The 14945-nt window shown below is 45.1% G+C and overlaps 1 protein-coding gene across 2 annotated transcripts; it reads right to left on the reverse strand.

The window, feature by feature from the left end:
* Positions 1 to 2317: 2317 nt before the first annotated feature.
* On the reverse strand, positions 2318 to 14598 carry MYCN (MYCN proto-oncogene, bHLH transcription factor). 2 transcript variants are annotated; one of them, XM_085610665.1, is made up of 3 exons: positions 13962 to 14598; positions 10234 to 10963; positions 2318 to 3789 (listed from the first exon to the last, which is right to left on the reverse strand). In XM_085610665.1, the coding sequence occupies exons 2-3, from the start codon at positions 10895 to 10897 to the stop codon at positions 3182 to 3184; spliced, it is 1272 nt and encodes a 423-aa protein (XP_085466791.1). In that variant the 5' UTR covers positions 10898 to 10963; positions 13962 to 14598; the 3' UTR covers positions 2318 to 3181. The 2 variants fall into 2 exon arrangements, with proteins under 2 accessions (XP_085466791.1, XP_085466792.1); XM_085610666.1 differs by lacking the exon at positions 13962 to 14598 and adding an exon at positions 13335 to 13929.
* Positions 14599 to 14945: the final 347 nt, after the last annotated feature.

Genomic DNA, 14945 nt, shown 5'->3' on the forward strand with positions numbered 1-14945 from the left:
AAATGATTTTGAAAAAAAATGGGAGTTCCATTAATAGCTAAATTCTTACAAGAGCCATATGTTTCGAGTAAAGTTATGGGCTTATCACAATGATGTGGTGGGAACACATAAAAGAAAAGCAATCGGCTCTTTTTCTCTGTTAGGGGAAGTAGTAGGTCCTTTAAGTGTGGTCTTAAGACATAAGGAAGGGCCTACCAAATTACAATGCAGTGGGTGGTGACTCCACCTCCTGATATCATCACCCATTGCTTGCTTCCAACCAACGGACAGGAGATGGGAGGAAATAAACAAGCACTGGCAAAGCTTATAGGTCGAGACTATGAGAGCAGTTTGCTTTGCTATTGTTTGTACAACGACATGGCTGCTATGCAGAAAGCGTTAAAGAAAAAGTGCTATGTTGCGGTCAACGCTGGCCACATGATAGCACTTTTTTTCACCCTGCAGATGGGAGGGACATTTGGTCGGGGCAAGCAACAGAGTGGCGGCAAAAGGGTGCATGGGGCCAAGCAACAACGCAGGACAGGAGGCAAGCAACAACGCGGTGTGGGAGGCAAGCAACAACGCGGGGCGGGAAGCAAGCAACAACGCGGGGCGGGAAGCAGGCAACAACGCGGGGCGGGAAGCAGGCAACAACGCGGGGCGGGAAGCAGGCAACAACGCGGGGCGGGAAGCAAGCCACAGCGCGGGGCGGGAAGCAAGCCACAGCGCGGGGCGGGAAGAAAGCAACAACGCGGGGCGGGAAGAAAGCCACAGCGCGGGCGGGAAGAAAGCCACAGCGCGGGGCGGGAGGCAAGCAACAACGCGGGGCGGGAGGCAAGCCACAGCGCGGGGCGGGAGGCAAGCCACAGCGCGGGGCGGGAAGAAAGCAACAACGCGGGGCGGGAAGAAAGCAACAACGCGGGGCGGGAGGCAAGCAACAACGCGGGGCGGGAGGCAAGCAACAACGCGGGGCGGGAGGCAAGCAACAACGCGGGGCGGGAGGCAAGCAACAACGCGGGGCGGGAGGCAAGCAACAATGCGGGGCGGGAGGCAAGCAACAACATGGGGTGGGAGGCAAGCAACAAAGCAAAGGTGAGAGGCAAGCAACAATACAGGCAGGAAGCAAGCAAAAGTGCATGATGGGGGCAACCAACAATGCAGGACGGGGGCAACCAACTGCATGGGGCACAACAGAGAGTTGGGGACAAGCAACAACACGAAGAGGGACAGGAGAGTGGGTGGCAGAAAGCAAAAGGGAGCAGAAAGGGTGGTTGGCTGCAAACAGTAACACGGAGTGGGACGGGGAAAGCAATAACAAAGAGTACGCATAGAACGGATGGGTGGTCAGAGTGCAATGGAGGGTGGATGGGTACAAACAACACAAACCACAAGGGAGTGTGGGTACAGGCAGTGGGTGGGGGCAAGCAATAACTGAGTGGGACAGAAGCACATGGGTAAGAGATAGCAACAGGGGGGTTTGAGGTGAGAAGGATAGGTGGCAGACTGCGAGCAAACACATGCACTCTTTATGGAGTGCTTCAACTAAGAGAAAAAAGTAGAGTCGAAAGCAAGAGCAGTGCAATGACGCAAGTAATTTGGCCATGCTTCAGGGGAGGGACAACGATGTGAAGAGAAGGTGAAGCCGGCACATGCTGAACAAAGAGAAGCAAGAAAATAAGAGTGACGATGAAACAACCAATTGGTAGGCCCTAAACCCACAGTAGGCTTACAAAACATCTCACAAGTGACTGCACATGCGGTCTCAGGTGAGATCTAAAAAGTGGGCCTTATAGCAGGACCGTGTTTCTTGAATCCATTCACAATGGCAACACAGTACGACCTAAGCTTGGAATTTAGTAACAGAAGAGCAAACAGTGAAACCTGCATGATGACCAATATAACAAATTACGTGTCCATAGATTAACTGAAAATGAATAATACAGCGAGTGTAAAGAAATAATGCTTATTGTGGTTTCCGATTCTGATGACAGAGCTGCTGCAAAAGTAAAAACAATAGAAAAAGTAAAACAATAAAAACAATCACAAATACTGTGACTTTTACAGCACCTTGCACTTAACTCCTGGTCAAAGAATACAGTCTAAGCTACCCCGAAGTCACGTTCAAAACAACCGTTTTACCTAATGTCCATCCAAATTGTTATGTGGTGGGTGTCTTTGAGAGACCAGAATATAGGAGTTTGTTAACTCACTGATTCTTTCAGCAACTGCTGGCCAGGTATTGAAGCAGACAACTAAAAGAAAACAGTTCCTCATCTCAAATAGGATTTTTTTTTTTGATAAAGCCAGAAAGACAAAAAAAAGGAATAAAAAAGTTAAGTCATGTAATTGCTATTTATTTTCATAAACATGAGGTATTTCAAAGTGCTATAAGATGCAGCACTAAATGTACATCGTTTGAAAAGAAATGAAACCCAGAACTTAGCTCAGAGTCAGTTCTGCGCCACAAACATTAACAAATACATTAACAGGAAAAAACAGGCTAGGAGAAGGCATATATAAGTAAATTTCTTTACAAAAGTTCTTAGTTCAAAAAGTGATGAAGTAAGATCTACTCAAAACTTCCACAACTCATTTTCATACGAAAATATAAGTATCAAATTTTAGTTATGTATCAGCATCATACTAAAGTTATACAGGCAGTGTAAGAATTAGTACAGTACATAACAGATTAACAATATATTTGTATACAAAAAACATGCTCCTCAAACATTGAGGTATGACAGTTCTTGGATAAGTACTTCCGGTACAACAGAGACCGGATTCCAAACCCAAGACATGTACAAAAGGCAAGAGTATAAATTGTATTTACAAAGATTTTCTCAGAGGTACAAATGGCAACTGTAAAGTAACACCTGAAGCACCATTAAACAAGGGAATGGATTCTTCCAACTCAAAACTACTGTGTTTGTCAACAGTAGATCGAAAATACTCACAAAAATCACATTTGGAGAAAGTCATGAGATTAAAAAAAATATGAACATAACAAGGATATTCAACATTTGGCTGGCCATTAGCTTCTTGAAGAACATCCAGTTATCTGAACCTGGATACCGTTGTGTTTTGCCCCCAAGGTACAGGGGAAAGGATTTAAAGTAATCCAACATTCGTAACGTCAAACTCTATTCTTCCCGAAAGAATCAAAAGTGTGCAAAGTGGCAGTGACAGTCGTGGCCGGCTTAGTTTAGCAAGTCCTTGCCTCATCCATTTTCGTGAGCAACCGTTGGTGCCTGGCTTGCAATTTCTCCTTTGCCAGTAAAAGTTTTTGCTCCTCTGCCTGAAGAGATTGTACATAGTCAGTGGCTTTTTTCAAGATGACCACTTTAGCAGCCTTCTCGTTTTTCATCAGTTCTGGCACCTGGTCCCTTAATGTGAGAAAACTGGACCTAAGGTCATTCCGTCGCTGGCGCTCCAGAATGTTGTGGTTGCGTCTACGCTCGCTGTCCTCGGAGTCAGATGATCGCGGACTTGGGCTTTTGGACTTTGGTGGGATCATGTTTTTGATTGGGCGGGGCAGGTCAGGCTTCAGTTTTTTTTGAGGCGGGGTAACATCCTCTGCCTCACTGTAGGAAGAGGGAGCTGCGTAGTTGTGTTGCTGGTGGATAGGTGCACCACGTTTCAAGATCAAATCGCTAGACTGTGTCCTTGATGAGGAAATGGTGGTGCTCTTAGGGCGAACAGTGATGGTGAGTGTAGTGACTGGCTTGGCAGATAAAGAACGTCTTTTCTCTACTGTCACAACATCAATTTCCTCCTCGTCATCAACCTCATCTTCGTCATCTTCCTCATCATCTGAAACAAAAATGAGATAAATAGGTTAATGACATAAAAATATATCTAACAGAACTACTAATGAAATAAGAAAAGAGGTGGCAGTGATCAATCTATTTTGTAAGTGTTTACAGTTTTTAATTTAACTTTTCCCTTGGTATGTAATGAAGATAGTACTATGGTGGTGCTGGGAAATGGGGATAACATGATGTGTACTTAGCCAGATGCATCATAAACTAAGATGATGTATTTTGAGCTTCACAATACAAACCATTGTATGTAAGCATGGAACAAGGGGTGGTTAAGGTAACTACATTAATATATATATATTTATTTTTGTCAAAACCAAAAACACAACCAGGATGGCACAGATCTACAAATTTAGAAAACTATATCCAATGTTCCTCAGTACATCCATTCCTGTTTATACCTTGATTTGGAATGGAAATCCAAGCTAAATGGCCTTTGAGATTGTGGAGTAAGCCTCATGGTTTATGGATTCCTCCCCCTCCTCAAACCCCCTCCCACGCCTGTCCAGTGTTCCTTCACACATCAGAACATTCATAGTGGTTAGTATCATGAAACGGCATAAGCTGGACTCCAATCTGCACGACAAAAAAAACACATCCACACATCACACTTCACAAATGTTAACAACTGAAACGTGGCATCTTTCCACAAAAGTGTACGAGAGCGTGGAGGATTACGTTAAGTCCAAAGGCTGTTCCAGTAAGATTTAGGAATACACCCACAAACCTGGAATACATCTTATCCGTGACCTAAAGCTGCCGGGGAAAAGTAGACAATTGGCGGGTTTGTTCAGAGGCAGAACATGGAGCGGTTCCAGGCTGCAGGGCGCTGTAAGCCCAGGTTTTGACTCGTTGCCAAGATGACAGCTGTTGAGAGGAAGTGCTTCCTCAGTCAAAGCTGTCAGGGCGCAGACACATTAAAGGGGCAGGCGGCGGCTGCTCATTAAATGCATCAGGCATCTATGTATTAACATAAAGGGCCAAGGATGCAGCTCCCTTTTATTCGTGTTAAGAAAAACACAGGGTTAAAGGTAATTTGTGGCATTGTGCACTGGAAGCATGCTCCAATCTAAACCTGTTCGCAAACAATAATTAAGGATGCTTTCTTATTTGGGACTTGCTGCGTTCTGTGCTCGCTGAACGCTATATTTCTAGAACACACACTTGCTTTTTCTCTTGTTTTCTTTACACCCTCAACCGCAGTATTTGGAGAGGTACCTTTCTGGAATGCCCATAACTAGAAAACACAAGTAACACCGTCACTAACAGTGATAAAGGCACTCAGCACTTCTTCAAATGGGGATTCAAATATGAATGGGGGCAGCAATTGACTTTTTAAAAAAAATTTATTTTCCATTGGATTTGCTTATCATTTCCCCGAAATAACCTCGCCGAGATCTGTCCTCTGAATTATGTTTAATTCTATTTCAATGTGCCAATAAACCCCACCTTAGCTTCATTCGCCCGTCTGCTACTCGAAATCCCGCTGATCCGGCATCTGTTCCCAGTAACTGGCATGATAGGATTACACTTAGATATAGCGCCGTCTGCTTTATCAGCTGCTGCCCTGGAAGGTACGAGGAAAGGCACTGAAACCTTTTCAGGGAGCCGAGGGTGGCATGCTGCCCTCTGCCGGCCAGAGAGCGTTATATAAATATATATACACACACACTAGCCAACGCCGGACATGCCCCCCTCACTGCAGCAGTTATGTAACAGCAACAGTCACACAGCAGTACTACCACCGTCCTACAGCCCCTTCTGCAAACACTCAACGCCTGAGGCGACAAACAGGGCATCCTGCCTGACCAGGCCACACTCCAAGTAAGCCTAAATCTGTGACCCGAAAATACCCTTCCTACTAAGGATGGTCACGTACTGCCCCTACTCCAGGCATATGGGGATTGCCAATGTACCCATCTCAGTTAAATGTAGAGTAGGAGGCCACGTACTTTACGTGTCATCGAAGATTGTGATTTATTACACAACTAAGTGTCTGCTTTCATTCCTGGATCAAGAGTACGCAGACGGGGAGTTCTCTTAAAGGGGTCCCTAGGCGCCTTGCACCTGTATTGCACCCATACCTTGTGTGTCACTGGGGTACCAACCCAAAAGGAGATCACCAATTACTGCCTGTTTTGTCATTAGGATCCTAGTTTTGTATACATCTTACCACAGTTGTTGAGGCCCATGATCAGGCATATATTTGGGAAACGGCATTTACAAAGCGGGCTGAGCCACACGTGCTGTTTCAACGCAAGCGGAACAACACTTGCCTGAACCACGCATATGCCTTCAGCACGCAAGGCAGTCAGCGGTCAAGATGTGCGGATGGGCGGGGAGTGGAACAGGAAGGATCGGAAAAGAGGAAGGACCGGGATGCAGCTTGGTAAGGGGCTGGGTCTACGTTTTGGGGGAGGGGTGGTGGTAGCAGTAGTTTTCAGGGTGGGGGTCAGTTTTAGGACTCAGGGTGGGGGGGGGGGGCTGGGGTCGTTTTTTTGAGCAGTGTTTTAGGGCTCAGGGTGGGGAGTCAGGGTAGTTTTTAGGGCAGGGTGTATTGCAGGGCCGGGGAATCGTGTTTTGGTGCGCAGGGCTGGGGGGGTGCACTTTACCACACATATCCCTTTACCAATAATGCCTTTACAACAAAATTTGTTGTAAAAGGCATGCGCGGTAAATGTGCTGTCGTGGTTCACAATGTGTTGTCTTGGCATGCGTGGTTAAGACATGCGTGTGTGTATCATGCAACCCATATATTTTGGTCTCAATTATGTGCAACAAAGTCTAATCAATTAAAAAAAAAAATCTATTTACACATGCTCCTCTTTCATCTCTCCTCACTCTGCTAGCCTAAAAAAGAACATCTTAACTTGCAGGGTCAACCTCGGTGTCCTCCCTCTTACACATGGCTTCACTCAGTCCAGCTCAACACACACTACTCCTTCTGGAACCTCAAGTCTACGAACATTGCATGAGGACACAGCACATGCCCCTCTAAAACAGTGAACCCTGTATCCACAGAGATGGAGTTCCTACCGATACAGAGTTTGCTCCAGCTCACAAATCCTATCTACACCTAAGCTTACATCGCCTCCTCAACTCACCTTTCCTAGATATGCAAAATATATCCCAAATCTTTAGAGATGTCAAACACCCAAGGCCTCATCTTGCAACACTAATTAAAGCAACTTTACTTAAGTACAGCCTGGAGCACGTCAAAGACAGAAAGGAAGAGGGATAATGCTTCCACTCAAATCAGGGATGGGAAAATTCTCACAAGGAACTTGACGTAATCCTCCCTAATCAAAACACAAGCGCATTCCTACCAAGACTAACACTCTTAAGCTTGATACAGTGAGTGATGGAACAACTGGGTATGTTCCCCCCCAAACCCAAAAATGTCCACAATTTTCATAAGCTAGACTCTATTTTATGGATCTGCAACACACAAAAGAAAACATCTGAAAGCACAAAAGCTGCAGGGTTTAATGACCTAGGAAGGCAAAAAGACACCAGTCTTCGTGGAACTGCAGCATTTTAGCATACAGAGGTTCAGAAATAAGTAGGTTTGGGCAGAATTTCAATTACGCCGGGGTCATTTTGGTAATTCTGAGCGACTCCTTGATGCAGTATTACCGATAACACAAATACTCCTGCTCGCATAATTTTAAAGTATTGGGGGGGGGGGGGGTTGGGGGGGGGGAGGGATGTGGGGGAATCCTACCGCAAAAGTACATTTAGCAAGTGCGAGAGGCAACTCGTGCTCGCTATTCATGTTCTGCTGCACTTAGCGCTATTTCTTAGTGCAAAATGCATCCTCACGTCAATTTTGGACGCAAAGGTGCATTCTGCACTAAGAATATAGCTCTAAATGCTGGAAGTAAGATGGGGAAAAATCTTACCCCAAGAGTACATTTAGCAAGCCCGAGCAGCTGATCGGACTCGCTATTCGTGTTCTGTTGCATTTAGGGCTATTTCTTAGTGCACAATGCATCCGTGGGTCCATTTTCGATGCAAAGGGGCATTTTGTGTTAATAGAGCTAAACGCCGAATTACTCATCATGCAATCCTGCCGATCTAATCTTGCAGAATTCTTAGGTAATTCTGCGTGATTACACTACATGGAATTACACAAAAGTTACGCCCACTCCTAGAAATAAGCCCCATTCCCCTCATCGTAAATATGAAAAAACAACCCAAATTATTAGCTCTGAAATCCTGGAGTCAGTGTGTTTCCCATGCCATACAGCTATCTTATATATGTAATTACTGACAAAACTTGTAAATCCAGTTTGCCACAGTTACCTCAAGGCACCTCAAATATCACCCAGCATGGATACTGTACTATTTACTCACACACCCATCTCATGCAATAACCGACCTTTAAGCGCAGTGCATGCCAACTCGCAGATTGGAATCTCTGGTCCACTCTACTCTGGAGACAATGCATCTCTCAATTTACCTCGCCTCAATGTGCCTGCCTTAAAACCAAGTGCAAAATAATACTCCGAGCCACCTCAAGTCTCTCAAACTTTTCTAAGAACACAGCATAACTAAACAAAAAACACCAGAGCCACTTAAATTCCTTGGAGAAAGTCAGCACTACAAATCACAACTTAAGCGCACTACCTACAGTTTAACCCAAACAAAAGGGCATAGTATCTTAACCGAACCTGGCAAAAAAACTCAAGCCTCCTCCAGTCTTGAAAAAAAACACAATGCAACCCAATAAGCTACCCCAACAGCCTAGAAGTAAAATAAGCATTGCTAAAACATTTGGGTTCTCCATTAAGACCCTAGGGCCTTTGTAAGGCAATCCAAAATGGCCACATTCAGCAGATCCACCCCTTCTCTAAAAGATAGATCTCACTAACTAAAATTAGGATTTCCTTATTGAAGAAATGTGTAGCCTGTAGAGACATTCCTCTTTTCTTTATGTATGAGATGTTAGCAAGTACTCAGTCCTAATGTATAAAACAAGTAGTCAAGTAAGAATGTACAGTGATTCAACTAGCTGTCAGTAAACCTCCACTGAATGACATTAGCCAAGCATAATTTATGCAGTTATGAATGACCAAATTAGTGAAACTGTTAGTGATTATGGTTAGAAGTGATTATGGTTAGAAGTCAAACATATCACACCAGTGTCCAACCTATTGCATAGGGAACCATTTTTCAGAAGCCAGTAAGATCCTGGTATTGGCTTTTAGTGATGCAATGGGTCTAAGTAAAACTGGGGAGCCCAATGATGAAGCATGTCACCCTTGGGTGAGTGAGGGTTCTTGTCCGAAAAGGACACTTCTTCCCCATTGATACTAGTCCCTTATTGCACACTACAGTATTGTTTCATATACATGGGTAGAACATATCTTTAGTGAGTTTCAAGAGTAGACAGGGAGGGATATATTTTATGTCACACTCCCTTGGGTCCCATCTGTGGTCTACTGTTCAGCCTTATCCCAACATAAAAGCTAGTGGTAGGATTTGATTTACATTTTGTAGAGCCCGACATATGCATAAAGGCGTTTTGGTACTGCCTATAGTAAGGAGGAAACTCGCATATAAGAAGTCTACAGGGAGAGAATAAACAATCAAGTTTAGTGACTTTCTAGAAGCAAGGAAGTTAGATTGATTCCTCAGGTACTCTGGCAAATTATTACAGAGGTGGGAGGTGGCATAGGAGCAGCTTTTACCTCACTAAGAGGCTTTATGAATAAAAGGGACAGACACTTTTTTGCTGTGGCTGAGCGAAGCGATCTCTTTGGTGTGCACCAGGAAAATTTGTTTTTAAGGAAATCAGGCCCATGATGGTAAAGTGATTAATGAGTTAGCCAGTGGAGTTCTTCTCGAGTTTTGGAGACGGGTTCAAAATTTTGATCTTTTTAAGAACACAGATTGCTGCATTTTTCAGTCTCCTAAGTCATCCCAAAACACCCTGCTGGGCTCTAACAGAGGGCATTGCAGTAGTCTAACTTTGATTGCGCCAGAGAGGTGACCACTGCTTCTACAAGTTGAATTGTAGGAAAAGGTGAATTTTCCTCAGTTTTCAAAATGAGGAAACAAGAAATAGTGCCCTTATCAGGGTTGTACAATCCTTTGAGCAGAGACTCAACAGGTATAATCAAGTATTAAAATGTGTAGTAAAAGAAGAGAACGTTGTTCTACCAAATAGCCACAATGTGTATATCCAGCTGAGATATTTATCCTTTGGGCACCTATGTGGAAAATGGCTGTTCTAACCCGATCTTCCCAAATAGGCAATGCCAGACACAGACCATTTGCACGATATAACAAACTACACAAGTACACCTATTCAAGTATTCCTCATCACATTAGTGCCAGAAACTCTACTGGGTAGAGCCCAACATTAGGTCAGAAACATCAAGGCATAGAGGGGGCTTGGAGGGACGGATGATGGTGCAGAGATGACACTCACCGGAATCACTGGGGCTGCTGTCCTCTTCTTCCACAGAATTACTGGTGCCCACCTTCCCGCTGAGGCGGTTTAGATCTGTGGTGGCTGTCACACTACTGCTGATGTTCACCACAATGGGGGGCGTGCCGCTGCTGCTGGTCGTGGTCAGGGCTGGCGCCACTGCCTCCTCCTTGTGAACAGGGAAAGGAAAGACTGTGGTAGGCTCCAGGCAGCGAGTAGGCGGGTCCCGGACAGGCGGACAGGAAGGGGCAGGTTGTGTCCCAGCCCGGCCTGCCCCCAATTTTTCATTTACTGCCCGCTCCAACTTCTCACGTGCGGAGAAGCAGCTCCACATGCAGTCCTGGATGATGATGGACTTGAGGTTCAGTTCCATGGCTCCCCCAAAGAGATCCCAGTCAGGGTGGGCTGTGCCCCCTTCCAATAGTTCACCCTCCAGTGGAAGCAACAACTCGGAAGCCCAGTCTAGTTGGTCGCCCATGCCACCCGATTGCATCCCCCCAGCCCTGCTGGGGGAGAGGGGTGGTGTAGGCAACAACTGGAATTTCTTCCATATGTCCTCCCCTGGGGGCCCGCTGCACAGGTAAAAATCATCCTCGTCCGGGTAGAAGCAGGGTTGTAAGCAGTCAAACTCCAAGTCCGGGTTCTTGCAGGCCACCCCTGGCATTCTCTGGCAGCAATTATCCCACAGTTGAGGCAGGTACAGATCCGGAGACTGCAGGTGACCCAGAACCTAGAAAAAATACACAGGCACCGTCAGACTTGAAACTATCAATCCAATACTGCAACCTAATGGCTGAATGCACTGTCATTATTAGTGTGATACAATTTTGTATGAGTACTAAAAACCCTCCAAACACAGGCCACCCACCAACACTCTACTGTAATGATCAATTTGATACAGATAATTCCATCTACTAATCTAATACCGAACGTGATGGCAATTTTAATGCCTATCACTGGCGTCCAGCAAATCTATTATAGAACTAATGTAAGTACTGAAGGGATCATTCAACTACGTATTTATTTTGTCTTTCTTATACATTTCACATACAATATAAGACGTTTCTTCACTTTGAAGAGAGGCACTGTAGACCACCGGAAACAACACGGGTCAATGCAAAAACTGGCCAGCATAGACCCAATACTGACACTGTCATCCACCTAACCAACAAGAGTACCACAACTCAAAAGATATGATAGGCAACAGCCACCTGCAAACCCAACAGAGGCAAGAACCAAAACCTGCAAGCCATTGTAATGATCAATCTAACAGAGACAGTGTCATCCACTAAATCCAAAACAAGCACTATACATTTCAATCTAATACAGGTAATGGCACCCATCAAACCAGCAACCCACAACACACCAGGTAGTTAATAAAGGGACTGTCAGCCAACAATCCAACACTACTATGTAAAAGAGAAATTAGGCCAAATTGTGGAAGGCCAGGCACCACATTATAGAGGCTGAACAACCACCGGATATGAGCTTGTGCACTAAATAAAGGTACATGTTGCGAGACATATAACTGGGGCAAGCACTAAACCAGCATGCCCAGCCAGACATAAACCAGCACAGCACTATAAGACTATGCACACTGCCAGGGCTCGAACCAGTTAAGGCACTAAAGTAAGTGCAGCCAGAGCCAGATACTGGACCAGCAAACGCATTACACAGCTGCCAGCACTGCTACACAAAATCAGTACAGGCACTTACCAGCCATACGCAATAATGCAAGCAGAGTACATGCACTAACCAAACTCAAGCACTAACCAATCACAGGAACTACGTGCTTGCACCGCTAGACATTGCACAACGAAGTTTGGAAAAAGATTAATCAGGGCACCGCTGTGCTGTATAACTGGGTTAATTTTACGGATTTTAATTTGTTTTAAAGATAGCCAGCGAGGCGAGATTCCACAGGGCTTTCGGGATTTAGAATTACGAAATCTCCCCGAGTGAAGCCCTGGTTGGCGGAGACCAAGACATAGTCCTCAAATAAGGTCTGCCCCCGACTAGTTCCTGTACCACCCAGCGCCTGACTCCCAACTACAGACAGACTCATTCCTCGATTACGCACATCTGCCCACACACGCTGCACGCACAGCTGGGCAGACAGTGCAACGCAGTTTCCACAGTGATAAAAAAAAAATACTCCGAACACAGCAAAGAAGCTGCGATGGCAAGTTGCACTGAATATTGCAGAATACATATTCATGAGGTTGGTCCATACACAATTCGTCTGTCTGGGCCCCAAGACTAGAAAAATGTGCGCGGATCGTGGGAGATTTTGTACAAATCGAGCAACACAATTTTCCAATAGTATAGTGGGGTTGAGCTGCTGCTTTTGCAGTGTTTGAACGGTGCAAAACTGCCCTTCTCCGGAGCAAATTTCTATTACATGGTCCATGGGATGGAATACAGAGGTCGCAACGTCTCTGCAAAAGGCATGCACGGACCTTCTGCAAAGACGACCGGTACCCGATATGATGGGTGCCCAGACAAAAGTGCCGCGCGTGCAACAGCTGATCTAAAAATGCATGCCATGTCTGCTCTAACCACAGCCAGTGCAAGCAGTGCTCGTGCTAGAAAACGCACACAGCATAAAATAAATGCACGACCAGAAAAGAAAATAGCATTCAAAATAGAAAAAAACGTGTAGTGTATAAAACATTAGAAACAGAACAAATGAAATGCATAACATCTGACTGGGAGCACCTATAAATTCAGCAGCGTGCAGTAACTACGGGAAGAAATGTCTAGTTTACAATAAATAAATAAATAGCATCCTATTCATATCTAGCGAATACAACGTCCGATTGCAAAAAACAGCCTGCACATAGAATTCATGGTGTGAACATAGAAATAAGGGTATGCTGTTAGGTGTGTCAATAAAACAATATTTTACTAGATTGAATAGCTCACATGAAAAAGCATTTTCGGCGTGCGGTTCCAAATAAGTACCGACTGCATGCCAGATCTTCGTTAACAGCAAATGTAAACCCACTACAAAATCTCAAAGGCTAAAATGGCCAGAGAATGCAACAACTCACTAGTAAACCCACAGCGAGCACTCAACCTCAGATCAGAAAAATACTCACTTATCTGAAGAACCGTCCAGTCAGTGCACGCAGCATCTGGTATGTAGCAAAGTCGATCAGACAAATAACAAGGTATGCAGACACTGCTGCAAATAACATCCCCTACTTCATGCAGCATACACATTGCAACTACTGCATACAAAATTGACCACACGTTTACAGCATCTGCACAAAAAATACTGCATGTATACATGTGCATGTAATAATATGAAGAGTCTGAATACATAGTGCAGCGCAGACCTGCAGTGACATCGCGGATCATTGCAGTAACCACAGCTGTAGTAAAACATTTTAATTTACAAATCACTATACAAGCTTAACACTCTTGCATGGAAATGTATCTTTACTGGTGCCCAACTCCACAATGACGTGAAGAATAGACATCAAAACAGTAAATGTGCGGAATATATATGTACATATAGACATATGGATGCCAAGTTGAAGCCTATTGTGGATGGAGAGGTGCCCTACAGACAGCTGCTTCGCCACACGCCTCTGGAAGAAGATATACTGGTGTTTATAAAAGATCAGGAGAGATGATTCCCAACCATCCTGGAAGGGAGTAAGAGGCAGTGCAGGCGGTGTCTCAGTGAGAGTGCGCAGAGAAGGCAGGCGGGCGCCGCTTACCTCTCTGGGGCTACTCCTGCTGCAGAAACAATCCCTAACGCGCTCACTGCTCGCCAAACTCCCAGCAGAGGAAACAAAACCAAAGAGCCAAGAAAGTATCCAGCCCCCGGCTTGCCTGCTGCATCCAATCCTCGCTGCTGCCAGACACCAGACTGTCACTCGCTCAGCTTTGAAGCGGCTGAATTAAAGCAGGAGGAGGGTAAAAAAAAAATCCCACGACACACCCGGCGGTGGGATGGGCCCTGGAGGGGGAAAGCCGGCCCCCCATCTCCATACAGAGTAGAAGGGCGGCGACAGCGCTTTTGGCGCCAAAACCCAGAGCATTGCAGTGCAAAGGAGAGGGCTTGGGCGCTGCAGATAGAATGGCAACATTGCCTTGCAAGGGGCGTGGCCTCGCGTCCACAATCTTGAAGGGCTGTTTGCCTTTCCACTAAACGGTTTGAGGTAGCTGCTGTGCATACATGCTTGTATGCAGGAGAGCTGCGTGCACCGACTGTTGTACTAGTTAAGCAATAAAAGCAATCATATTTGAGTAAAATAGAGATATGAGTGACAGTGAGTGTCATGCACCCCATTTTACGAGAGGGGCTTGTCTCTGTATTATGTTTGAAACATTTATACGTTTCTCTTATTTTATGGTCGTTCTATTTTAGCATTTAAGCGTCTTTGCACCTCGTTATTTTTATACTGTTATCTATTGTACGTTGTTTGACGTCACCGACACTCCTAAAATACCACTTACTCCAATGCAGCAATATAAAGAAGTCAACGTTGGGGTTACCTAGGCGAGGCACGGACCAAAGCTAATTGGAATTTGGGAGTAAACGAGGTTTGGGTAGAGTCCAAAAGAGTTACTTTTTATGTCCTGAGTAAGTCCCATGCTCGATGGGTAGTCTGTATTTTTGTTATTTTTTAAAAGCTTGACTGCCGCTGTCAAAACGGACGACAGCAACCTAACTCCTCCCCCGTAACTGTCACACCTGG

This window comes from Triturus cristatus, chromosome 6, assembly GCF_964204655.1.
Source record: "Triturus cristatus chromosome 6, aTriCri1.1, whole genome shotgun sequence".
NCBI classification, from domain to species: domain Eukaryota; kingdom Metazoa; phylum Chordata; class Amphibia; order Caudata; family Salamandridae; genus Triturus; species Triturus cristatus.